Source organism: Cervus canadensis, chromosome 30, assembly GCF_019320065.1.
Source record: "Cervus canadensis isolate Bull #8, Minnesota chromosome 30, ASM1932006v1, whole genome shotgun sequence".
NCBI lineage: Eukaryota > Metazoa > Chordata > Mammalia > Artiodactyla > Cervidae > Cervus > Cervus canadensis.
Window position 1 is genome coordinate 34,735,070 of NC_057415.1, and position 26,397 is coordinate 34,761,466.

Sequence of the window (26,397 nt, forward strand, 5' to 3'; positions counted from 1 at the left end):
TACTCTTGCCTGGAGAGTTCCATGAACAGAGGAGCCTGGCAGGCTACAGTCCATGGGATCGCATAGAGTTAGATGAATGAGCGACCAACACTTTCACTTTATGTGTACTAGGAACAATGCTAGGCACATCACAGAGCCTTGTACAGCCTAGCTGGGGAGGCGGGCCTGTGAGTTGACTTGTTCTTCAGGGACAAGAGACGGTGGGAATCCAGCAAAGGGGAGGACCAGCTCTGCCTGGAGCATCAGGGAGGGCTTGTTGGAAGGGGAAGACATGGCATCTCCCACATCTTCCACATTTGTGGAAGGGAGGCTTGCGTGTCTGTCCCTGCAGAGATTCTGCTCCTGAGGGAGGCACTCAGCGGATTGGGGGCTGCCTGCCCCATGCCCTCTGCCTCCTCTGAGAATGTCACGTCTTCTCCCATGACAGGAGATCAATGGCTGGTACTACCTGCTGGGGGAGGACCTGGGCCGGACCAAACACCTGAAGGTGGCCAGGCGGAGACTGCGGCCCCTGAGAGGTACATGCACACCACCTTTAGTTCTGCCCAGATACTCTGCTGGCCCAGGGCTCCCCTCCTCCCTTCCTGCATAGTAGCATCCGTCACTGTGTTTTGTGGCATGAGTCACCTCACCCCAGGCCGCCTTCAGACCCTGGGTCCAGGAACTTCTCACAGGCACCTGCTGGAACGTAGCCTCATGTCCATGACGCCTTTACTTATCTGGTCAGGCTTTCCTTGGAGAGGGTTGTGGCCTGACCCCAAGTGGCTCAGCTCCGCTGGCCTCTAGATCATGGAGGGCTGGGCTTCTGGACCTTCCCGCATGGCCCCCTCCTCACCGTCAGTGATCTCAGGAGCCCCTACAGGCTGCCTGGCTGACCTTGGGGTGCCCACCTCTGCAGACAGGCTGTGTGGGCCCTGCTGTGGGGCCTGAGGATTTTCTCCTTGTGCTCTGCCCTTCTGCATGCAGACCTGGCTCCTGACCTCTGCCTGGCCCGAGCTGGGGCACTACCACACCCTGGAGGCCAGCAGTGACTGGGCCACCACGTGGGCCTGGCACCCTGGCCTGGGCCTCTGGGTGGTCTGTGGGACGGGCACTTAGATGCCAGTAGAGACTTTCTGACTCTGCTGTGTCACCTTCCAGAACCGTTGTTGAGCATGCCGGGAGGTGAGGATGCCAAGAACGGGGAGAAACTCAAGGTAGGTGGACCCAAGCCCGGGCAGGACTGATGGGCCCTGAGCACTGCTCTGGGTTCTAACCTGCTTCTGGTCAGTCCCTTGGCCCAGGAGACCCCTCAACAAGGCAGCGTTTGGTGCGTGAAACTCCGAGTCACTTGGTGCTTGGAGACCCAGCAAGTTGTGCATTTTTAAGAGGTTATTTCTGTGCTTTCCTCGGGTTGCTCACGCTTGATGCAGCAATAGGGAGAGAGCCAGGTCCCGGTCCCTGGAGATGGAGGCATCTGGGTCGTACTGACTTCCGGTCTCTTGAAGTCGAGTCCTCCTTCCCGAAGTCCCCTCAGACCCTTGCTTCCCCCCCGGTATTATGACCCAGCTCCCCTTCAGGTTTGGCCCTCTGCCCCCACCGGTGTCGTGGAGCGGCCGTCACGGGACCGTGAGATGGGTTCTCGCTTCTTTAGGGCTTCGAATCTGGAGAGGAGCCTTCCCATGGGGATTCTGGGATATTTATCCAAATCCGTCTCTTTGCCAGCCATGGGAGGTGATCTCTGGTTTTCCCTAACAACTCAGACAGGGAGAAACAAGCTCCCAGCGCGGGAGCAGGCCCGCTGTTGTTCCCTAACGTGACCCTCACTGCTGCCTCTGAGGTGGTTGTTAACTATCAATCCCCCAGATGAGCGGGATGTGGAAGGTTCAGAGATGTTAGGTCACTCTCTATAAGCCACACTCCAGCAAGTAGCAGAGGTAGCATCTGAATTACGGCTTCAGGTATGGCTGCCTCCTGCAAATGGCCTAGTTGGGAAAACAGGACAGTGAGTGTTTTCCATGAGCACATATGACATTTAGGTGTATTATTATCTCTAAGACATTTCCCCTTTCATTTACTCAAATCATTCATTCATTCATTTTTTTTTTAAATATTTATTTATTTGGCTGTGCTGGATCTTAGTTGCAGCGTGTGGGATCTTGAGTTGCCGCATGTGGAATCTAGTTCTCTGATGGGGGATTGAACCTGGCTCCCCCTACTTTGGGGCCGCAGAGTCTTAGCCACTGGACCCCCAGGAAAGTGCCTCATTCATTAGATATTTATTGAACATCTACATGGGCCAGGCCTTATGCCAGGTGCTGACCCACAGCTGTCCACAGTTCAGAGGTCCCTGTCCTCATGGAGTGTACAGTCGAGAGCTGTGATGTTCAGTACTGCAGCCACTAGCTACCTATGGCTACTGAGTGTTTGAAATGTGGCTAGTATGAACAAAGACCTGAATTTTAAATTTTATTTAATTTAAATTAATTTTAATTTCAACTGCAGTTGTGTCTAATCGCTGCCATATAGGATAGCACAGTGTTAGAGTAACTTGCCAGGTCTCTGTTTTCTGTGGCTCCGTGCCAAGTTTCAGAGCTTTCCTCTAGCTTCAGTGGGGGAGCCGAAAGGCCCTTCTCTGTTCATGCTGAGCACAGAGAGGATGGGGACCTGGGAACCTCCCTGGGGATTCATGGGAATTGCATGAGCATCAACACTGCAGGTTTCTGGGTGGCCTGGGAGAGTCCTACTTCGGGCTGAACTTTTCACACAGACACGTTGTTGCGAGGTGTGTTTGATTTTCCTGGGCTTGTACACTCGGAGATGTCTGTAGGACCCAGCAAGGTGGGGGTGATTGTCAGAGGCTTGGTGAGGGCACAGGGAGAACCCCGAGAGGTGTGCATGGGGTGATGGAGGCTGGGAAACCGGGGTGACCTGTCCACTGTCACAGCAACCGAAGCTGGGCTGGACTGAGGGACCCTCTCTGGCATCAAGGATGTGAGTGGCAGGGTGGTTTTCCTGAGGTGGGTGGAGGGGGCTCTCTGCTCCCCAGGCTCTGCTCTACAAGTCAGAGATCGAGACTGGGCCTCTGATCCCAGCTCCATCCCGCCCTGCTTGTCATCTCGGTGGCTCCAGGCCCCCACTTCTTCACCAGTAAAGGGAAGGGGCTGGATTATCTAGTGACTGGAAATCCCTTCCTGACTTGACTTTATGGTCTGTCATCAAATGGCAACCCAGTCCAGTGTTCTTGCCTGGGAAATCCTATGGACAGAGGAACCTGACGGGCTATAGTCTATGGGGTCGCTGAAGAGTCGGACACGACGGAGCGACTAACACTTTCACATCAGATCCTTAAAGCAGCCTGTGTCCATGGATGGGAAAACTGACTTTTAAGTGCCTTCTGGGTGGCAGGCAGACTCCAAATGTTTTGTATTTCCTGTCTTGACATGGAAAGTCTGTGGGTGCAACCCCCACCCCACCCTGTCCCAAGCATCCTTAAGTCCTTAGGCTGAGTTAGTTACCTGTGTTTGCTACTGAGGACCCTGGGATTTGCAGGGGGAGGCGGCGTTGTTAGAGTGGGCCGCGTTTTCTGCCTGGGTTCTCCTCCAGCCAGGGGTGTTTGTGAGAACACTGGAATCACAAAGTGGCCCATGGCGGAGAATGCAGCCAGAACAAAGGCGCCCTATCCCCGCCAGGGCCGGGGGAATACTAACTAGTTGACAGGAATTTTAATATAAAACTCTCCCTCTTCCTTGTCATTCGGAGGTTTCAGGAAGCCTTCGGGCTTATCGTGCAGAGGCACACAGCACAGACAGGGCTTGGGGAGGTGAGAGGTGATTTCCTGCCATTCTTCTGCGGGGCGGGCTTCCCAGGGCGGTCATGCCAGGCTGACGGGGCGCAGTGCGGGCTCCCACCGCCGTGGGGAGAGCCGGGTTTTCATGGGGCGGCAGCTGAGGCAGGACCCGCAGTCATGAACCGCTTCAATGGGCTCTGCAAGGTGTGTTCGGAGCGCCGCTACCGGCAGGTGGGTGCTTGGCCCTTGGGGCAGGGGGGTGTCTTTAGGGGTCAGGGGTGGGGGCTCCCCAAGAAGGGCTTCTCTCCCCGCAGGGCCTTCCTTCCCTCCTCCTGCCCCTCACAGGTTCATTGTGACCTGCGGGGAGGACAGAGGCAGGAACTGGACCCCAGGTAGCCTGTACCTGCCGCCCCTCCCTAGAGGCCTCCACAGAGCCGAGGCCAGCTCTGTGCCATCCTGACCACTGGCAGGGTGGTGTCTGAGCTGAGCCGGTCTAGTTGATTTTCTGTCATTTTTATTTGGGGGGAGTGTGCATTACAAACAGCATCTCCAGCCCAAGATTGAAAGTGGCTAGGTGGCTGAGCAATCGGATATGTGTTTTTTTTGGGTTTTTTTGGCTAACTTTTCCTACCTTTGATGGGACGGCAGCGCCTGTCTTGTGTCGTGTATATGTGATTGTGTTTTAGCCTGTGTTGGTGTGCGCTTGTGTGTGAGATAGGCTGTGTCTGTATGCACACATGTTTCTCCTCCCCAGTAGCTGTGATGCCTTGAGGTGGGTCCAGAGTCCTCTGACTCTGGAGCTCAGCTTCACTATGAGGGTTTGCCTCTGAGGCTCCACTATTAGGATGTGGGGCAGCGTGGGAAGGATGATCCCTCAGCCCCCAGGACTCTTCTGGAAATGTGAGGGACATTTTTTTCTTATAAAAAAGGCATGATGTAGGCAGGGTGAAGGCATGGGATGTCCAGATTTTGGGAGTATCCAAGCTGATAGGACTCTGGGATGACTCTTTAGTATACAACGTCCCTCTGTGTTTTAATAAACAGACTGGAATCTGGGTCATGAACTCTTTCAAACAGGCAGGCTTAGGTCTGGGGAGATGCTCAGAGGGGGCCTCCTGCACCTCATGTGGGACATGTGTCTTCTCTCTGCAGTCCCCAGCTCTCAGGGCCCTCCCATCCTCCAGAGCCTGTGGAACAGCCCTGGGGACACTGGCAACTGGGTGGCAGGGTGGTGAGGCAGAGGGGGCGCTGGATGGGAGATTGAGAAGCCCTCGGTCATGTGGGACCACAGGTCTGAGGACCGGGGCTTGCTGGCAGTCAGAATAGGGTCAGGCATGAATGCCCCCGGTCTGTGCCCAGGGCTCCGAGACTGAAGTTCCAAACGGATCCTCTGTGAGAATGTGGTGCAGGGTTGAGGGCACTAGCTTTGTGCCAGACCCAGGCTGTCATCCAGTTCGGCCCTTTTTGAGCTCTGGCTTTTGTGCACGATGTTTACCTCCCTGACCCTCAGTCTTCCCATCAGTGGAATAGGGTGATGATGTGAGGATGCCCGTGAGAGTAAATGGAATGTGTGTGAAGTCCCTGGTGCAGGGTGTTCAATAAATGTGGCATTTAGGGATTGGGGTTGAAATCTAGGCATGATAGAGGGTCTGAAACCAGGCAGGAGGGTAGAACAGAGGTGCTGGCATGGGAGAGATCTGGGAGCAGTAGCAATTCCTGCTCTGGACAGGAAACAGCAAGACCCACCCCGGAAGGATGGCCTCTGCTAGGAGTCGCTGAGATCCCAGAGCTAGGGCAGGGCTGCTCGCCTTGCCTCCTGACCCCGAGAGCTTCATTTGCTTTAGACCTTGGTCTTCTTCTCTGTTAAACGGGCAGACTAAAACTAGCCCTGCATCAGGGCTGCAGTGATGATCACATTCTCTGGAGACTGTCAGCGAGGTTGGTGGTCACAATAGACAGAGCATGATCCTGCTTCCTTCTCCCAATCCTGCCCTTCACATCGAGCATACACACTCTCTTCTTGCCCTCTTCCCAGCTGGCCTGGACTGTTACCTGGACTGGCTCTGCTCAGGCTGGTGCCGAGAAAGGCAGAAGGGTCTCCTGCCCACAGTCCTGCCTGGATGTGGGGAGCAGGCTGCTTTGTTGGCGCACCCTCCTGCTCTCCAGGTCCAGCCCTGGAGGCCTGTCCCCAGATTGTCAGCACTGGGTGCTGGGACCTGTTTTCCAGAGCCGTGCCCGCGGCAGGAGGGGCCGTGGCCGTCGCTGGGGAGATGGGGAAAGTGCTGGCATCCTAGCTTCGGCCTGGGTTGAGGGTCGCCCTGAGGCCCCTAAAGTCCCCACTGGTCACCTGGAGTGGACTGGTCTCCTGTCATCGTCCCTTGGTTTCAGCCCGGGCTTTCCGCACTCACTCCAGAGTTTGTTTTTCTTTCTTTCTTTCCATTTTTTTCTCTTCCTGCCTTAGCTGTGTGTTTTCCCAGAATTCTTATGGGAACGGGGTATTTTCCTGCCCGCCCCCCCTTCCCCTTGTCTGTCAGATTTCCTGTTTTACAAACTCACTTTGAATCCAGGCCCAGGGCTGGTGGGAAGCAGAGCCTCAGGGGCCTCCTGACAGCATCCAAGTGCCTTGGCTGCCCCAGGCTCCCTGGCCCTCCCCTTTCCCATGCCTGGCCTTTGGGTCAACTGGCAGGTGAATGCCAGGCGCCCAACCTGGAAGAGGCAGCCCCTAGTGGAAGGAGATAGAAGTCTCCTCACAAGGCCATGACCCTTAAGCTCCTCTAGGGTTGCTGAGCTGGCTTCCTTCTCAGCCTGCCTGGGGTGGGGATGGGGGTGCCCTTTCCCGATGCTGCACCAGGGCCCACCCCACGTCCAGGGAGCCAGACCCCTTTTCTGACTTCAGCTGCCTTAATCTGTGGCACTCAGAGCCCTGCTCTGAGCAACCAGGAATTGCTCTTCGAATGAGCGGGGGCTGGGCCTTCTGCACTCCCCCCAAAGCCTAACTGGGGTACGCAGAGAGGGCATGTAGCAAGGCCACCCTGAACTAAACCAGTGGCCCACTGCTGGTGGGACACTGCCATGCCATCCTCACGAACGGAGCACTGGCTGGCTCCATGCACCAAGCCTGTCTTCTAAAGTCAAAGCACAGAGGAGTCTTCCTAGCACCCTCCTCACCTTTTGCTCTGAGGCTAATCACGTCCTGCTTTGCTTTGGAGAGATCTACATAAGCCCAGGAATTGCCTGTTGCTTTTGAGAGGAGCATGCAGATGGCAGGGCCCTCTCAGGGAACTCCTGAAAGGAGGAGCTGTGGACTGCCACGCACACAGGCCACAGGGAGGTCACTGGCTGGTTCAGGATCAGCCGGGACTGTGCCCTCACTTGCCCCTCACCTGGAAGCCCTCACTGGATACTTGGAAGCCCTGATGGTTGATGGCCCTGAGACCCTCCCAGGATGTGGCCCCCGCCCCCTGGCCTGAGAGTGAGTGTGTGCATCCCTGTCTTCCCGCCCCTGTGTTCTGGGAGGTTAGCCGGCAGGTCAGCCTCGTCTCTGGGCCCTCGGTGCAGGGCCAGCCCTGGGTCGATGCACCATGAGCCGCTGGGGGAAGGAGAAAAGGACCGAGCAAGCAGTGGGGCACAGGCGAGGTGGAGCCAGGCAGTGCGGCAGGCCCTCAGGTGAAGGGCTAGGTCACATGTCTGCCAGGGCTGGAGATGGTGAGATGCGCCCTTCCAGGGCTCTGTCGGTCCCAGACCTGGCTTAGCTCCTGAGCTCCCGGCCTTCCTACTTGGCCCACAACCCAGTGCTCAAGACGCCTGGGCCGAGATAGGGGCAGCGAGGGGCCGGCCAGCCTCCTTCTTGGCTCCAGAAACCTTGGAGAGGAAGGTGGCTCTGGGGTGGGGCCCATGGGCTTCCCGACCTTGAAGCAGAGGCGGCAGCCTCCCGGCTTCTGGGATTAACTGCGCAGGGTTGTGTCCTAGATCACCATCCCACGGGGGAAGGACGGCTTTGGCTTCACCATCTGCTGTGACTCTCCGGTCCGAGTCCAGGCTGTGGATTCCGGTGAGTGAGCATCTTGGGTGATGGCGGCCCCAGGCTTAGCAAACAAGATGTTGGAGCTGAAAGGGCAGCCCCAACCCGGATTGAAGTGTTCTGGCCTTTCAAAATGAAAAGAATAATATTTTTAAATGGCCACAGATGAAAGTGAGGTCTATGAAAATACACCTACTCTTTTTTTGTTTTGTTTTGTTTTTAATCAAAGTGAAGATAGGCTTTTATATTTTGTTTCCCGATCATTTCAAACAGGAACTAAACCTATATTTTCAGTAATGGCTGCATGGGAAAATGAGAGTCATTTATGAACTTGATTTGGAGTCAGTATTTTATCCTAGTCCAGCCTGATGAGCCTTTAAAATAGTCATTCCCTCTCTACTTTTCACAAAGAAAAGACTTCTCCTAGTCACAGAGTGAGCATCCTAAGAGGAGAAGCTCGGATGTGGCGATCTGGGTGCCCCCTTTGCCTTAAGCCTGGCAGCAAGGAAGGGTTCTCGAAGGGTGGGAGGTCCTGGGGAGGGAGGGGGCCTGGCGGGGAGGTGGGCAGCAGAGAGGTCAGCCAGTACTGGGTCTGCAGGCAGGGAGGAAATGAAGGCAAAGGGGAGCCTCCCTTCAAGATCCTTCCTGAGCACCCCCGAGGTCAGGCCCTTATTCACAGATGAAGAAGCAGGGGAGCGGTCCTTGTCCAAGGTCACCGTGGAGGCAAAGGACCCAGGCCCTCTGAGGGGATCGTGGGCTCCAGGAGTTTTCTTTGTCCCTGCAGGGGGCCCGGCGGAGCGGGCAGGGCTGCAGCAGTTGGACACGGTGCTTCGGCTGAACGAGAGGCCCGTGGAGCACTGGAAATGCGTGGAGCTGGCCCACGAGATCCGGTGACCGGGGGTGGCGGGCGGCCTAGGGCCTGGGGCTGCCTTGCACCTCCCCTCCCCTCCCCAGCCCTGGGCACGCGCCTGGCCCGTCCCTCCTTCACAGCTGCGAGCCATTTGCTTTGCTCCTCCGGAAATCAGTTACTTGGCCTGAAACTGGAAGGTTTAGGCTCCAAGTGAATTTGAATCCCAGAGCAAACAGTGGGGAAGAAGCTCTCAGACACACCCTGTGGTTCATGGCGTGGCTCCAAGGGGTCGCTTTCTGCTTGAGCTCATTAGTTCTGCTACCTCAGAGCTAAGCCCTCTGTTTTCTAGGCTGTGTAGATGTTGCAGACGTTTTTTTCAGTTGTATAATTAAAGTTATTCTTTAAAATGTATCCTGGTACGTGGTGTTAGCGGCTCAGTCGTGTTTGACTCTGTGCAACCCCATGGACTGTAGCCCACCAGTCCATGGGATTCTCCAGGCAAGAATACTGGAATGGGTTGCCATTTCCTTCTCCAGGGGTCTTCCCCACCCAGGGATTGAACTCAAGTCTCCTGCATCGCAGGCAGAGTCTTTACCATCTAGCCACCAGGGAAGACTTAAAATGTATGGGACCCCTCAGTTTTGACCCTCTGAGTTACAGCCCCATTTTCGGTTTGCTTCCAGAATGACTAGGTAAGGGTGGCTTGCTTGCTTGTACCTTGTGTTCAGGAGGAACATCACTAGTTGAATCTGGTCTTCTTTCTTTATTACCAATGCCCTTCCCGGCCCCTGCCAGTCAACTCGAATTGACCTCAGGGACCCCTTTGCTGTCTCTGCTTTAGCTGACCTCTGCATCCTTTCCTGTTCTAGCACTGAGGCTTCCCCTGCCCACTTCCCCTCTCTTCCTTTCTGCCCCCGGAGGACCCTACCCTGCCTTACTTTGGTCTCCCCCAGACTCAACTTCCGGAGAAGGAAATGGCAACCCACTCCAGTATTTTTGCCTGGAGAGTCCTGTGGGCAGAGGAGCCTGGTGGGCTGCTGTCCATGGGGTCGCACAGAGTCGGTCACAACTGAAGTGGCTTAGCATGCATGCATGCATCAGAGAAGGAAATGGCAACCCGCTCCAGTGTTCTTGCCTGGAGAATCCCAGGGACGGAGCAGCCTGGTGGGCTGCCGTCTATGGGGTCGCACAGAGTCGGACATGACTGAAACGACTTAGCGGCAGCAGCAGCAGACTCAACGTCTCTTTGTGATCCCCGCTCCCTGCCACTTCCAGGAGCTGCCCCAGCGAGATCATCCTGCTTGTATGGCGCATGGTCCCCCAGGTCAAGCCCGGGCCAGACGGAGGGGTCCTGCGACGGGCCTCCTGCAAGTCGACCCTCGACCTCCTGTCGCCCCCCAATAAGCGGGAGAAGAACTGCACGCACGGGGCCCAGGCCCGGCCGGAGCACCGCCATAGCTGTCACCTGGTATGTGACAGCGCGGACGGGCTGCTGCTCGGCGGCTGGGAGCGCTACACGGAGCTGACCAAGCGCGGGAGCCAGCACACCCTGCCCGCGCTGTCCCGCGCCACGGCCCCCACCGACCCCAACTACATCATCCTGGCCCCGCTGAGCCCCGGGAGCCAGGTATGGACGGCCGGTTCCGGGAAGGTGAAGGGCCGGGCTCCCTGAGTGAAGCCAGGAAGAGGCAAGGACTCAGCTGTGTTGGGAGGAGCCTCCCAGGGGCTCGGCGTAGGGAGCAGGGACACAGGGTAAGCCGTCCACAGGGCCGTCCTGTCGGGCTGTCCTGGGCAGAGAGAGCAGGTGGGTCTTTGTGGTCTCAGGGCACAGATCCAGGACCAGGGGACGTCACGGGGTGGAAGGTTTCAACCTCGAAAGAAGGAGGCGCCTTCTGCCAGACACTTTTCCATAGCAGAATGGGCCACATGGTGGGCGGTGAGCGCCTGTCGAAGGAACTTCAAGATGGTGCGGTGGGATGATGGTGTGTGTGTATTCCAAGACACTGGTTCCCTGAGATATTCTGGGGAAAATGTGTCCTGAGGTCAAAAAAGCTTGAGAAATACCTCCTGCTGTCTTCCACTTGGAGCAGATGTCCAGTGTGCATTCACCTGTTTGAGGCTCTGAGGGCATCTGCAGTGAAGAAGGTGGTTCACCCCTGTTCGCCCGAGTGGTTCCCAAATGCCCCTGATGGTGTCCCCCTTTGTGGCAGAGTTGTTAGCATCCCTAAGGCCAGTGTTCCCCAGCACATGCTTTGGAACAAGTTGCCATCGAGGACGTGGGGGATCCAGCCCAGGGGTCAAACTCGATGACAGCTAAAGCCTCACTACACTCAAACATTCTGGAGGATTCCAGAGCCTGTGTTCCCTACAAGCCTCCTCTCAGCTCCTTAGCCGGATGACGGTTTTGCCCTTATGCCCGGAGGGGCTGCTGTCCTATCCCGAGGCCAGGGCTGAGCCGCCTGCCGGGTTGTCAGCCCCGTGGCTGGGCTGAGGAGTTCTCTGTCTTTCCATTGCAGCTCCTGCGGCCTGTGTACCAGGAGGACGCCATCCCCGAAGGTGAGTCTGCGCTCCGAGTCCCCGAGAGATGGCGAGGTCAGCTGAGAGGCCAGGCCCTGCCTCCTCCTCTGCCTGGGAGGCCTTCCCAACAGTGTCAGGACCCCCTCCCCCCCACCCCACCCGCAGACTGACATAGACTGTCTCCTCTTGAGACCTCTCCTTCCTCACTGAGCCAATGTCTTTCTTCCTCGGATCCTGAACTGAGAAGGAGGCGAGGGCATCTTTCCAGAGCAGTCTAGGAGACGGTGTTCAGAACTCAGGCGTTCAGCTGAGATTCAGCCAATGTTGTCTGTGCGTGTGCTCAGCCTCTTCAATTATGTTCGACTCTTTGCGACCCTGTGGGCTGCAGCTCACCAGGCTCCTTTGTCCATGGGATTCTGCAGACAAGATTACTGGAGTGGGTTGCCGTGCCCTCCTCCAGGGGATCTTCCTGACCCAGGGATTGAACCTGTGTCTCCTGCATCTCCTGCATTGCAGGCAGATTCTTTATCACTGAGCCACCAGGGAAGCCCCTCAACCAGTGTTACTAAGTGTAAGGTGCTATATGGACCATGGTCAGGCTGACCCAGGAAAGAGACATGGAATTCAGAGCTGAGAGGTCTCAAATTGGAGTTGTGTGAGTTTAAACAACTCATGACCCCTCACTCAACCTCAGTTTCTTTATCTGTAAAACAGGGCTGATAATTCCCACTTTAGAGGGTTGTCAGGAGGGATGAGGGGAGATAATGGTTTTGAGTAGCAGCCTGTTTACTGAGTGATGCGACACAGAAGATAGTTGTCTTTGAAGTGCACAGACGTCTCTGCTGTTTGAATGGATTTTTCTCTTTTGTCCGGAAAATCCTGGCCTTAGTTTTTTAAGGACCAGGGAGAGAAGCTGGTCTCAAAGCCAGCACCTTCTCCCAGGAGGCCTGAAGTGTCAGAGTTGATGCTGGAGTGGGCTGGGCATTCTTTTAGGTCCTTTCTGCACTGGCTGAAGGCCAGATGGCATCTGGAAGGCTGAGACCAGCCTTGCCTGGTGGTCCATGGTACTGACCCTGATTTCCTTGAGCCCTTGCTTCAGAGCCCACAGAATGTCCTTTGACCTCCTGCCTTGAGAATGGCTTTTTCCCAGCCAGTTGCTGACCTGCTCCCTCCCAGTCCCCTCTGTCAGTAGCACGAAGATGCTTGCTGAGAGCAGGTGTCTTTTGGCGGGGGAAGGGCTGCCACCAGGCTTAGGGTTGAGAATGGAAGGCATCTTTATTCTCTCCAGGTGGGGCATTTGGGTATCTGGGCTTGACTGTTTGGAAGTGAATCCGTATTCCTTCTGGAGAGAAGTCTGATAATGTTTCAACACTGAGTTTTAAAGAAAGCTTTTAGTCGGTGCATTAGGTTAAAGAGGAGACGTCACTGCTAAACGGTGACCCCATTAAGGGCAGGGCCTAGGCCTCCTCCTCTCCATGTGTCTGATGCTGGTCCCAGGGCCTGACAGACAGCAGGTACGCAACAGAATTTTAATTGAGTGACCGGCTGAGGGGAGTGACTTCGGTTGCCGCTGAGGATTTGCAGACTGCTCGGCGGGGAAGGGAGCTGGACAGGTGTGTCCCTGGAGGCGGGCAGGTGTGGATCCTCCTCGAGAGATGCCTCCTGGTGTCCTCCCAACTCCTATCCAGGTTTCGGTTCCCCTCTGACAGTACAGTACTTAGCAAACCCAGACGGGCACAGTCATGCAGGCCGTGGGAGAGGGACAAGTGAGGAAATGATGATGCTGTTAATAACAATGGTAACTTCTGAATGCATTATGTTAAGAACTTGACCTGACTTCATTTATTCTTCATGAGAATAATTATTTGGGGATTCAAGGACGTTTTTTCTCTTTACCAGGGATCCTGCGTTCCTGGCTCCTGGTCCTTGGGTTCAGAGGAAGGGGTGGAATTCAGGGCACAGACCTTCCCTTAAATGCACTTAGGGGTCTCCAGAGGCAAAGGCTGTCACCAGCGTGCCGGCTTCTGTCCCCTCCTGTGGCCGGGCTGCCTGGCCTCCTGGCCTGCTCTCAGGAGAGTGGGTTGAGCTGACCTGAGTTGAACAGGGTCTGGTGCCCTTCTGGGGCCTGAAGTGCTTGCCTGCTTGTCATTGGCATTTTCTCCCAACCCGCTGATGCCCCGGCATTGTCCCCTGCCCTGTGAAGGTGGCCCAGCCTCAGATTCTCTGCTGCTGGGGTGGAATGGCTGCCAGGGCTCTCCTCAGAAGCTGAGTAATTACTCTGCTTGGTCAGTGAAGCAGGTGTTGAAGGGGTGGATTGGGGTTTGGACCAGAGGGTGTAAGTGGTAGCAGGAGGGAAGTTAAGGAGTTTGCTTTCACAGAGCTCGGGTAGTCAGGTTACAACTTGGACTGTTTCTTTAAAACAGATACTTCAAAAATCAGTTTTGAAGAATCAAGCCCACTTGCTACACATTATCCAGGGTGTGTGGACAGGGGACATGAAGACATACCACATAGGTTGGGGTGATCCCACTTTGTACCAGTTACTGTTCAGATGACCTTGGGCAAGTCCTCCAGTCACTCCAGGCCTTAGTTGCCTTGTCTATAAAATGGGACTGCTTCCCTCCCGAAGGCAGGGGTATGTATCGAGTGGCTTATTCATGACTTTCCAGGCCCAAGGCGAAGATTCTATGATGCCCTGTGCAGCTGGGCTCGGGAAGGAAAGAAGTGGATGCCTTTAAATGTCAGACCGGGGCACACAGGACCCAGATTTTGTCATTAGCAAACCCAACCCCTCTAAGTTGGGTCTATTTTGCCTTGTCAGTCCTGTGTGGTTTCACCTTGTCTGGTCTAGGCTTGGTTGTGTCAGATTAGACTAGGTCAGTTCCAGACTGACCCTGGGATCCCCATTCATGCTACGGTTTGTGGCCCAGCATCCTCGTCTTAATGCCAGCCTTGATGAGTAGATTATTCATTGACTTGGGTTTATAATCTTCATACCCTCAGACTCTGGTACCATTCACCAAACCCTGGCCCATCAGGTCTCTTGTGGGAGCCCCAACCTGCCCTGGCTCAGGCAAGGTAGCAGTCTGCATTATCTCTACTTTGCAGTGGAGAACACTCTGGCTAAGAAGGCGATGGAGCCTGTTCAGAGTGCACAGTCTCCGAGGGGGCCAGTGCTCTAGTTCAGGTGTCTGGTCCAACTCAAACCCAGTGCAGAGCTTGAGGGCCGAGATGGGTTCTTTCAGCAGAGGCTGCCAGCACAGAGCCCTCAGGGGCTGACGTCCAGGGTCAGAGCAGATGAGGAGCTGAGAAAGTGTCTGGCGGTGCATCTGACCCCCACCTCCATCCTGGGCTCATGCTATTTCTTCTCTAAGTGACTCCTTGAAGAGGCAGGAAGTGGTTTAGGTTATTATAGTTTGAGCGCTGCCCCAAGATACTGCTGCAATGGGTGGTCACTTGTATGTGTGTGTGTATGTGGGGGGGGGCGGTGGTGACTTGTTTTTCTCACCTTTCTCTGTGAGAAGGAGCAGGGGGTGGGCGGAGGAAGCAAGTGTGAAACCTTCCAAGCTGGTTTTTCCTCTGAGGCCCTGGACTGTGCGTCGGTGGGGAGCTTCCCCGAGATATAGCTGGGGTCAGGTCACCTGTTCACTCCCTGGTTGCAAGGATTGGGGGTGGTGGAAGGAGACCTAGTGGGCTGGGCAAGCAGATCAGGAAGGGCTGGTTAGTTGCCTGCCTGGCAGCAGGGATTCTTGGAAGGGGTTCAGGTGTGTGTGGAGCTTGAGTACCCTGGAGTTTGTCTCCTACCTGCTTATGTCCAAGAATTCCTGACTTTTTAGATACTCCGTGTTGTGCACCTCTGCCCATTGGATGAGACACAATAAAGACCTGTGTGCCACTCCTTGTCCAGTGGAGGGCATGTGTCCTGCCGTGTCCCCTTATAGAGGGACTCCCTGCAGCCCTCTGCTCTCTTCCCTGGGGTCAGTTCATTCTCTTTCTCTCGTTTCTCCTCTCTTCTTTCTTTTCTGATGAGAATAATTTCTGATGGCCAAGCCAGGGAGTACTTCCTGTCTTTGATGAAGCTGAGGATTCCCAGTATCCCTGAAGCACCTGATCAAGTTTGTTTTCCAAGTGGAGGAATCACAACAAGAACCACAATGAGTTAGCAGCTCACTTTTATGGCGCCCTTTCCAGGTCCCAGGCATTGTTCTAGGGGCTTCACTTGGAGCATCTCATTTAGTCCTCATGGCCGCCCCATGAGCTTGGTACTGCAGTGAGGAAACCAAGAGTCTGAGCGGGGAAGTGAGTTGCTGGTGGTTACCAAGCGGGGAGCAGAGAAGTGGGATTTGGGTGCAGCCCTCTGGCTTGGTCATGTCTGACTCTTTGTGACCCCATGGACTGTAGCCCGCCAGGCTCCTCTGCCCATGAAATTCTCCAGGCAAGAATACTGGAGTGGGTAGCCATTCCCATCTCCAGGGGATCTTCCCCACCCAGGGATCAAACCCAGGTCTCCTGCATTGCAGGCAGATTCTTTACTGTCTAAGCCACTGGGGAAGCCCCTTCTTTTCTTTCTTTTCTTCTCTGGCTCAGAGCTGGTGGGCTTCCCCGGTAACTGGAGCGGCAGTGCCACCCCTCATCCCAGACTGACTCAGTCAGCCAGGCTGCTCCAGCTCCCTTGGCTAGTTGAGGGCCGACCCCACATGTCCTAGGAAAGTGCACTGTCTCTGCTATCGCTGCGGAGACAGGCCCTCCACTCTCTTTGTTTGAGGGACCTGGGAGGCAGTGAAATAGGCCAGCAGAGCTGGGTGTGCCCAGGGTGGGGATGCGGGCCAGCCGGAGCACACGTGCTCTGCCACCCGGCACGCTGCAGCTGACTGATGGCTTGATGTGGCCTGTGGGCCTGGTGAGGCCAGATCTTCTGATTTTTCAAATCTGAGAGACTTTCTGATTTTTAAAATTACGAGGCGAAACCACTAGGCCTGATTCGGGTCCTGGGCCACCTTTATCATAGGTGGCAGTTCCCCGCCCTGTCCTCACCCTGGAGGTGGAGGTTTGCATGTCAGTATCCCTCCCGCAGTGTGAGAGAGACTGCCTTCCGAGGTCTCCCCATCTTCTCAGCACCTCACTCAGGGCCGGGCTCAAGGTAGATGCCGTTGGAAATGGCAACTGATGGACTAAGACTGTGCACCCTGTTTCCGCAGAGGCGATGCCTCACAGTGCACTCCCATCTCTGTCGCACAGAATCAGGGAGTCCCAGTAAAGGGAAGTCTTACACGGGCCTGGGGAAGAAGTGTCGGCTGATGAAGACGGTGCAGACCATGAAGGGCCACGGGAACTACCAGAACTGCCCCGTCATGAGGCCGCACACCCCGCACTCAAGCTACGGCACCTACGTCACCCTGGCCCCCAAGGTCCTGGTGTTCCCCGTCTTTGTCCAGGTGAGCTGACGGCCGAGCCCCAGGCCTCCCTTTGGGGGAGGTGAGAGAGAGAGAGAGAGGGCCCTTCAGTCTGGGACTCAGAGATGGTGTCTCGTTCCAGGACTGGGGGAAAGCCAAAAAGCTTCGGGGCTCAGGATGCTGGGGGTGATACTGAGGGAGCAGAGGCTTCCAGGAGGAGGAACAGGAGAGTGGGGGCAGGGAGGCTCGACATCACGGGGGTCCCGCTCCCGATCCCCTTTCTCCGGGGACACTGCAGGCAGGCTGCAGTTGCCTGTTGTATCTCGCAGGGCCTGTGTGCCGAGGCTTCTGTTCCTGGCTCCTGCAGCGCTTTGTTGTTTGGAGACGACCGAGCGAGCGAGCCTCGAGGTCTGGCCTCTTGTCTGGTCTCCTTGGTCTTAGCAAACACGTCTGGCCCGTACTAGCTGGCGGCCTGAGACTATTTAGATTTCCCTTCTCCTATTTTTTTCTTGTTTTCCTTCTCTTCCTCTCCCATTTCCAAACCTTTATTTATTCTATCACCCAGATATATAACTCATGTGAGCATTTAGATATCTTTCCTGTGCATGTCATATTAAAAACCCCAAACAGACTGTATTGTACATTTTCTATTCTGTTGCCTTTTTTTAAACAAGAATTGCAGCATGAACATTTCCTACATTGTTAAATATTCTTTGAATCTGTGTTTTGTGGTGGTTGGACACTATTACATGGATGTTTCATATTTATTTAACCAGTCCTCTCTTCTATTCAGACACTTATGTTATGTCTGCCCTTTTGTTTTGTAAATAACTGTGATGAAAATCCTCATGCATGAATTGCCTCTCAGATTATTTTCCTTGGGAGAGATTCCTAGAAGTGAAATGACTGGGTCATCGGTCATAAACATCTTAAAAGCTCTTTATACATATTTTGACAAATTGCTTTGCAGAAAGACTCAGTTTATCCTCTCATCAGCAGCCTAGAGGAGGCATGGGCCCAAGAGCTTCATTTCTGACCATGCCTGCCTTCTCTGCTCTCCCTGGCATCCTTCTGGGCCTGTCACTGGCCAGTGAATCTTTGAATTCATACTTTTTAGGATGCATGCAGCATATCTCTGGCAGGTGACATGATTCTCCCCAGACAGCTCCACAGGCAGGGTCTGCCCTTTGCCGTTCTTTCCATCTCTCCTCTTTCTTGGGATGTAACCACAAAGGTCTTGGAATCCACAGGGCCTATTTTTCATTTTAAAATTTTTACCAAAAAAGTAAAATTAGTTTTAAGAAGTCAAAAAAACTTTTGAGTTGTAAAATAGACAAGCCAAAAATGGCATGACACTTAAATGGAGAGTTTCATGAGTAATTATAAAGTAGATATCCACTAAGAAAAAGGCCTAGACCATTGCCAACACTCCAGAGCTCGTGTGTCTCTCTTCCTGACTGTAATACCCTCCTTGCCCAGAGATGTACCCACTAGTCTGACTTTATGATAATCATTTCCTTGCTTTTCTTTAGTTTTACCGTCTATATGTGCTTTCCTGTGCATGCTAAGTTGCTTTAGTCATGTCTGACTCTATGTGACTCTATGGACGGTAGCCCACCAGGCTCCTCTGTCCATGGGATTTTCCAGGCAAGAATAGTGGAGCGGGGTACCATGCCCTCCTCCAGGGAATCTGCCCAATCCAAGGATCGAAGCTGCGTCTCTTACATTTCCTGTATTGGCAGGCAGGTTCTTTACCAATAAGAGTGGGAGGTGGGGCCCCGCAGTAGGTATGGGGCAGGGTCATGGAGTGGGGTGAGAGGTTTGGGTGAGACTTGGTCCCTGGGAACTGACGACAGAGAAGGAGTCCGTGAACTCAAGTGTGTTAATGAATGTGGAGCAGGCATTGACCTGGCCTTCAAAGGCACTCAAGTGACCAAACCTGGCCTGAGGCTCTTGGGTTGCTGCCAGAGGCGTCCTGAGAGCCTGGGCCTGACAGCATGAATAGGACCGAGGAGGGAGTGTGGGGGCTGGGAGGGCCAGGGAGCTCAGTGCAGTCAGGGAGCTGGGGGAGGCCCGGCCATGTGGTCCGACTTCCTGCGGCAAGTGTGTGAAGGCTGGTGGGGAAGGTCGCAGCGGCAGTTCCGCCCAGGATGAGTGCCTCTGTCTTTCTGTTTCTGTCCGTGTATGAGGGGGCGTGTGGGTTCTTGGGGTGTGGGGGCAGGGCTGGCAGTCTTCTGCGGCGGGCTTTGGCAGGCTGCCTCCCCCCCGCCCCCACCCACCTTCTCCACCAGGCCTCTGTGAACGGTTGCCTTTGTTTGCAGCCTTTAGATCTCTGTAACCCCGCCCGGACCCTCCTGTTGTCGGAGGAGCTGCTGTTGTACGAGGGGCGAAACAAGGCTGCCGAGGTAAGACACGCGCCTTCCCCCCGCGAGGGTCCTGGGGGGCTCACCAGCCGTCTTCCAGGCCCCTCCATTTCCCCTTTTCTTGATGGTCGCAGAATGGTACAGTCAGGGTAGGAAAGACCTGAAAGATCTTCCGTGCTCTCCTCTACCAACGTTTCCGTAGATACATCCAGGGACGGGGAATTCACCACCTCTCAAAGCTATATAGTCCGTCTTTGGCGGTCAAAAGGTTTTCCCAACCCCTAATGACATTCCACTGTTTACCCCAACTTCCTCTAAGGAGCAGAAGAGATGGCAGTTCAGCCCAGCTGTGACGAATGACTTTATGGGTGACAAGATTAAAGCTGTTAGCCAAAGAGAATTTTTAGAAGAGCATCTGTCCTTACCCGGATTCTCTGGGTGTGTATTAACCCACACCACAAATCCTCTTTGGAGGGATAAGCCTATGATCTCTCTATGGCTCTAGCTTGGCCATCAGAGGCCTGGGTGTGGAGGCCACGCCGCTCTTCCTAGGAGCTGGCCCCGGCGTATCTCTTACTGGGGGGATTTCACTCCCCTCCACAGTCCCCAGAGTTGGCCAGGTTCCGGCTCAGTCTTCGTGAGTTTAAGTCTACTTGGGAACAGAGGTTGGAACCCTGGGATCTGACTGGTTTCCTGAGAGCCTTGAAGAGAGAATGGGGGCTTGTTGCCAATCAGGCCCTGATTCAGAGCTGGCAGTGTGGTTTGGCTGAGTTGAGAGGCAGCTTTGGGTGGTGGAAAGATCAGGAAACTTGAAGGCAGAAAGATTATAGCCAGCTCTGTTTTGCTGCTGGCTCACTTACGACTTCTTCCTTCTTCCTCAGTCTTCCCATCTGAATAGTGGGGGTGTGTGTGTGTGTCTGAGGCAGCCATGGCAGGGTCTGAGGTTGGCTGATCTCGAAGGGCGTTTCGGCCTCAGCATTTGGGACATTTTGTGTAGCTGCAGCGAAAGCAGGCAGCTGTCATTTTCTTTGTTCGACAAGCAGATCAGAACTCATATTTTCCAAGTGAGCATTGTCTCTTTCAGGGGGGTTTCCCTGGGGAGACCGCGGGCTTATTTCCACCACACTGGTGTCGCTTACCACATTTCTGGACCTCCTCTTCCGGAACTTTCTTAAGAACCTTGGCATAACTTCTGAATTGCCTCCATGGGAGTAAAACTTCATCTGTTGAGGGGGATTTCAGTTCTGAGAACAGGAAGTCCTTTGGAGCTGTTCTTGGTGAGTAAATGTGTAGTGGAATTTAGTCAGGTAGCCGAAGGTCAGAAACAGAGGTGTGGCTACAAATTCACAAGACTCAGAAGAAGACAGTTAGAAATGGCAGCCACCCTGGAGTACACCTGTATGTCCAAATGTGCTGTTTTGTTCCCTCCCTTACTCACCATTAAGCCTACAAACATTAAACACTTCTTGTATTGCCTTATTGTGTACACATTTTCCATACTGGGTCCCTGGTGGCTCAGACGGTAAAGCGTCTGCCTACAATGTGGGAGACCGGGGTTCAATCCCTGGGTTGGGAAGATCCCCTGGAGAAGGAGATGGCAACCCATTCCAGTATTCTTGCCTGGAAAATCCCACGGACGGAGGAGCCTGGTAGACTACAGTCCATGGGGTTGCGAAGAGTCGGACACGACTGAGCGACTTCAGTTTCACTTTCCATACTTAATCCCAGTTAACTCTTTTTTTTTTTTCTGAAACATTTAATTGTTAATTTGACTGTGCTGGGTCTTCATTGTGGCATTCAGGGTCTTTAGTTGCAGCTTGTTTCCTGAAGAGGGATCTAGTTCCCTGAGCAGGGATCAAACCCTGGGCCCCTTACATTGGGAGCATGGAGTCTTAGACACTGGACCACCAGGGAAATCCTGGTCCTGATTAATTCTTGCAGCTTCCTGAAGAGAGGAACATTTGACCCCAATTAGTAGATGAAACCAAGGATCCAGTGAGATTAACCAGCACCCAATGGGCTTCCCAGGGTGGCACTAGGTGTAAAGAACCTGCCTGCCAATGCAGGAGATATAAGAGATGTGGATTCGATCCCTGGATTGGGAAGATCCCTTGGAGGAGGGCATAGCAACCCACTCCAGTATTCTTGCCTGGAGAATCCCATGAACAGAAGAGCCTGGTGGGCTACAGTCCATGGGGTCGTTAAGTGTTGGACACAACTGAAGTGACTTAGCATGCATGCAAAAGTCTCAAGACTCCCAAAAGATGTAGCCACAGTTAGCACTTGGGATCTCTCTGGCTCGGCACTGCTTTCCAGGATCCCATGCTGCCTCTGGTGTGTTTGTTTAAAAACAAATTAACAAGCAGAAGCTGAAGCCAGGGTCTGATGATAGTTAACAGTCTATCCAAAAGTTCTTCATCCAGTGGGTCTTTGGAGCCCTAGAACTAAGAGACACCTTCTGAAGATCGAAAGAAGAAATTTGAAGACAAGTAAAAATAATACATTTCTTTGTCTTGAAATATGACAGGAAGCAAATATCTTGGTAGCCTGTCATGCTATTTGGGTCAAAAATATAAAGCAATTCAAGAGGAGTTTGGATAAGTTTGGAGAATCACAGCGAAGGCTGGGTCCTCAGGAGTCATCCGTTCTAACTGCTTCCCTGGAACTTTCCAGCTGATTGTCTTCCAGCCTGTTCTTGAGTCTGCAGAAGCAGTCCCTCTGGACAGTGGTTTTCTTACTAGAGAGCGCTGATTTGTCTCAAGTTCTCCCTGGTGCTTGACAGAAAGCTTACCTCCTGGAATGTTCCCCCTTGGTTCTTTGTCCCCTCTTTTCTCTGGGCATGCTTCACGAGCTGATCCAAACCCACACCCTGAACTGCCCTCGTCACACCTGCTCCCAGAAGTCACAGACTTGATTAATGTGCCCTGAGACCAAACCAGCGTTTGGGCACAGCCTCATTTCTACATTCAAATACTGGTTACTGAGCATCTGCAATGGCGCCAGGCCCTGTGTTCGAGGTTCCAGGAGCTCCGTGGGGCTCGGGGACACACCCTAACTTGACACGCTGACTCACTGAGTTTACCATTAACTCAGGCACCAAGATCTTTTCTGCCAACCTGCCCTTAGGTAAGATTGCTGGGAAGAAGCTTGGTTAGGACCACGTGGGATTAGTGATCCTTTAAGTTGCAAGGATTTCCTAACCAAACAAGCCCTCAACTCTTGACCCTTTGGGAAAACAGAAGTGTCCTTGGAGCAAGTGTGGGGAGCCACCCGGTGGCCCCCACGGCCTGTTATGGGAGGCAAGCCGGTCCCTGGGCTGTGGAGATGGAACGTCACTGCTCTGGGCTGCCGGGACTTCTCGTGGGATGCGGTGAGGTGGGAGAGGGGCCCACCTGCCCTCCCCGGGCACGCTGGCCTCTCTGCCCTGCCTCCCACTGTGCGCCAGCTCTGTCCTTTCCCTGACCCGACTTTTGGGGAAATTCTTCATTCAGGCCTTAATCACTTCCTGTCTAGACCACATTCTCCGCTCTGGGAATCTGGGCCAGAGCCGCGGCCTGGGTCTTTTCTCACCTTGCTAGCGGCTCTTCCCAAGTGCCCTCCAGCTGGCTCTCGTGGGCTGGGGCTGGTTTTTTTTTTTTTTGGGCTCCTCAGACTGTCTCCTCTGACCCCTCCCCTGCCAGCTTCCCTGTGGGTCCGGAGGCTGCTTCCAGATTTCCACTGAGTCGGTCAGGGGAGCCTGAGGGTTTGCCTCGTGGGCGCCTAGTGCAGAGCCTTTCTCTTTTCCGCTGCTTGGATGCTGACGTCTTCTTCTCAGGAACCAACGCCTAAAATCCTTCTGCACTCTGGCCCATGTTCGTCCCCTCCCTTAACTTCATGGTCTTGTCTCCATCGCCCCTCTCTCTGGGGCCCAGCTCGGATTCTTTCACATTCAGGGATGGGACAGCTGTAGGCGTGTTGCTGCCTCCCCACAATGTGAGAGCTCTGGGGTCAGCCAGACCTGGGCACTGGTCCGTCCCTGCCTGTGTGGCCTCCGACAGGTCACTTAACCTCTCGGAGATACAGGGTCCTCCTCTATCCGTGAGGGCAATGATGTGTACAAGTGAGGATCCACCAAGCAGAAAGTAAGTGCTCAATGAACGGAGACTTCTGTGGGCCGGGTTGGGTTAGGGCTGTGATGGGAAGGGGGTTGGAGAGGGTCCCCACCAGGAGCCCTTCCAGCCGAACGCTCAGGAGTCCTCATGTTCGGTCTCCGTAGGAGAAGCCATAGCCCCCGGGGAGCCTCCTGCTCAAGGGTGCCCTCTATTGTCTCTGTGGCCCAGATTCTGTCAAACCTCTGTGTGCCAAGTCATCCTAAGAAAAACACGTGTTTTTAAATTATAAAAGTAACAGGTTCTCATTGCCAAATAATGCAAATCAGACAAATGTATAAAGTAAAATCCTCCTCCCCACAGTGAAGTCTGTGATGAGTATCTTAGACATGAAAGTATGTAGAAATATAGACGGATTTATGGGGCTTCCCTGGAGGTCAGTGGTTAAGAATCCACCTTCCAATGTAGGCGACGTGGGTTCCCTCTGTGGTCAGGGAACTAAGATCCCACGTGCTGCTGAGCAGTTAAGCCCATGGGCCACAACTACTGAGCCCAAATGATGCAATGGAGGTCCCGCATGTCACAACTAAGACCCAGCCCAGCCAAATAAATAAATATTTTCCAAAATATAGACAGATTTACAGTTCTGCTTTACAAATTTGGATTATGTGCTAGGTATTTTTGCACATTGAAGTATTCTGATTTATGACAGACAGCTTTCCATTTCTGCCCACAGAGCTCTATTTTATTCTTTTAATAGTTGCATAAAATTCTACCATATGAAGGTAGCATCATTTAGTTTATTCATCTTCTCTTAATGGGCATTTATGTTCTTTTCTTTTTTCATTACAAAAATGCTACTGAGAGCATTCCTACATGTTCACATTTATATGTCTTTGTAAGAATTTCTATAGGCTAGAGTCTTAGAGGTGGAGTTGTTAGGTCATCTCTAACAGTCTGACAGCTAAATGGCAGCATGTTGACCGTCTAAACTTGAGCAACAAGCCAGCGCACACTCACTGTGGCCCTTCCGTAGTGCATGCCAACTCTCTGGCAGACTCTTCCTACTCCAGACGATGTGAAATGTCAGATTTTGATACCTCAAAGGGAAGTCCATATAATAATATTTTGTTTTCTTCAGAAAACCTAAAATAGGATTTTTTATTGCTTTTGACTAAAGGCCACTGCAGGATTTGCAAAACAAAGCTCAGTGTAATCTTTACTGGCATTAGGGGATCAAGTGGATTTTTTTTTAGCATAAAAATATGTGGAGCATGCCTGGTGGTTTACCTATAATGTCTAAAAATATCTTTCCCCTTTATTTTTGGAGAGGCTAATGCATCAAAGAGATAAAAGTTCTGTGCGTGTCTGTATTGGAGTGTAAGTAAAGTGATTGTGCATGGATGAAGTTGAAATTATCTGCAAGGAACTTGGTAAGAACATGCATGTGGCGTGATGCTTCAATTCGTAGTCTACATAGAGCTTATGAAAGAAGCCTGTAGGGAGCCTGGCAGGGACTTTCCCCCTGTTTGCGTGTTTTTCTCAGATGAAAAAACTGAGGCTGAAGGGATTTGGGGACTTCACCAAGTTTTCGTGGCTACTTAGTGGGACAGGAGCCTCGAGGTCTGACTCCAAGTCTAGTGCTCTTTCAGCCAGACACTTAGAGGAGGACGCATGTGAATGTGGTATCTCTTGCAGCTCAAGGTGGCTCCAAGCCGAGGGCCCGGGTCTGGAGATTGCAGAGGCATTTGGTCAGGAAGGTGGGCCTGTGGGGTGTCTGGCTGTTGAGAGGCTTGTTGTTTTTCAGTTACTCAGTCATATCTGAACCTTTGCGACCCTATGGACCGCAGCATGCCAGGCTCCCCTGTCCTTCACTATCTCCTGGAGTTTACCCAAACTCATGTCCATTGAGTCAGTGATGCCATGCAACCATCTCATCCTTTTTTTGCCCTCTTCTCCTCCTGCCCTCAATCTTTCCCAGCATCAGGGTCTTTTCCAATGAGTTGGCTCTTTGCATCAGGTGGCCAAGGTATTGGAGCCTCAGCTTCAACACCAGTCCTTCCAATGAATATTCAGAGTTGATTTCCTTTAGGATTGACTGGTTTGATCTCCTTGCTGTCCAAGGGACTCTCAAGAGTCTTCTCCAGCACCACAGTTTGAAAGCATCAATTCTTTGGTGCTCAGCCTTCTTTATGGTCCAACTCTTACATCCGTACATGACCAATAGAAAAACCACAGCTTTGACGAGACAGACCTTTGTCAGTAAAGCAATGTCTCTGCTTTTTAATACGTGGTCTAGGTTTGTCATAGCTTTCCTTCCCAGGAGCAAGTGTTTTTGAATTTCATGGTGGCAGTCACCATCCGAGGTAATTTTGGAGCCCAAGAAAATCTGTCACTGTTTCCACTTTCCCCCATCCATTTGCTATGTTGACAGGCAGGCAGAGGTCATCAGGCCTGGAGGTTGAGGATGAAGGCTGATTTTTATTCTGTTAGTTTTTCCCACGATGAGGAGCAGGCACGCTGAGCGTCTGCTCCTGGTTCTGCCCAAGATAACAGAGACACGAGATGATGGCAGCTTGCTCCCTGGCCCTCCAGGGGAGCCTGTGGCTCTGGCCTCCGGGACTGCGGGGCAGCTGGCTCTGTTTGCTCTCTCCCCGTGCAGGTGACGCTGTTTGCCTACTCAGACCTGCTGCTCTTCACCAAGGAGGATGAGCCGGGCCGCTGCAACGTCCTAAGGAACCCTCTCTACCTCCAGAGCGTGAAGCTGCAGGAAGGTGAGTGCTTGCCCGAGACGCCCTGGACGGCCTCCGCTCTCGCCCTGAGTCCTTCTCCTGGTCTGGGCGGCATGGATGGATGGGATGTGTGGTCAGGCCCCGCCCGTGGATTTGGCTGTCAGTCACTGGTGTTCCAGTCTAGGCTGGCAGTCCCCGCGGTAGACCCTGAACTTTGCAGGGAGATTTCTGCTCCAGCAAGGTTTTGGGAAGGCTTGGGAGTGGAGTGGGAAGAGTGCTGGATTCAGACAGACTTGTGTTCCAATCTTGGCCTGGCCCCTTGCTATCTGTGTCACTTCAGGCAAGTTCCTGGGCCTCTCTGAGCCTGCTTCCTCATGTGCAAGTGAGGATGCCAATAGTATCTCAGAAGCTTGCGGTGGGGGTTAGATTAAATTTGGTTGTTTATGCAAAGTGACTGGGTCACACCGCGCACCCAGGCAATGCTCGTGGCTCCCGACTCACCACACACATCCAGGACAGGAGACCACTGCTGCTTCCCCCAGCCACATGGCCCAGGCCAGAGCCCGGGATGCTGGTGCAAGGAGCTGGCCGGGGCTGGCAAGCAGGAGCATGTGGGAGTGTGGAGTGAGTCTTTACCTGAACTTGCCACAGTGGCCCTGCCCTC

General features: G+C 53.5%; 1 protein-coding gene across 5 annotated transcripts in view; it reads left to right on the forward strand.

Moving 5' to 3' along the window:
* The window catches only part of RGS3 (regulator of G protein signaling 3), a 134,859-nt gene that overhangs the window by 33,787 nt on the left and 74,675 nt on the right, over window positions 1–26,397 (forward strand). For 2 of the 5 annotated variants that reach the window (XM_043453513.1, XM_043453510.1), the window contains exons 7-15: window positions 428–518; window positions 1,141–1,196; window positions 7,739–7,820; window positions 8,575–8,680; window positions 9,916–10,267; window positions 11,157–11,196; window positions 16,396–16,592; window positions 18,872–18,955; window positions 25,664–25,775. In XM_043453513.1, the coding sequence (XP_043309448.1) occupies window positions 428–518; window positions 1,141–1,196; window positions 7,739–7,820; window positions 8,575–8,680; window positions 9,916–10,267; window positions 11,157–11,196; window positions 16,396–16,592; window positions 18,872–18,955; window positions 25,664–25,775 (1,120 nt within the window). Of the gene's footprint in view, window positions 1–427; window positions 519–1,140; window positions 1,197–3,770; window positions 4,001–7,738; window positions 7,821–8,574; window positions 8,681–9,915; window positions 10,268–11,156; window positions 11,197–16,395; window positions 16,593–18,871; window positions 18,956–25,663; window positions 25,776–26,397 lie in introns of those variants that run through there. The other 3 variants (XM_043453516.1, XM_043453511.1, XM_043453512.1) reach the window with 3 other exon arrangements.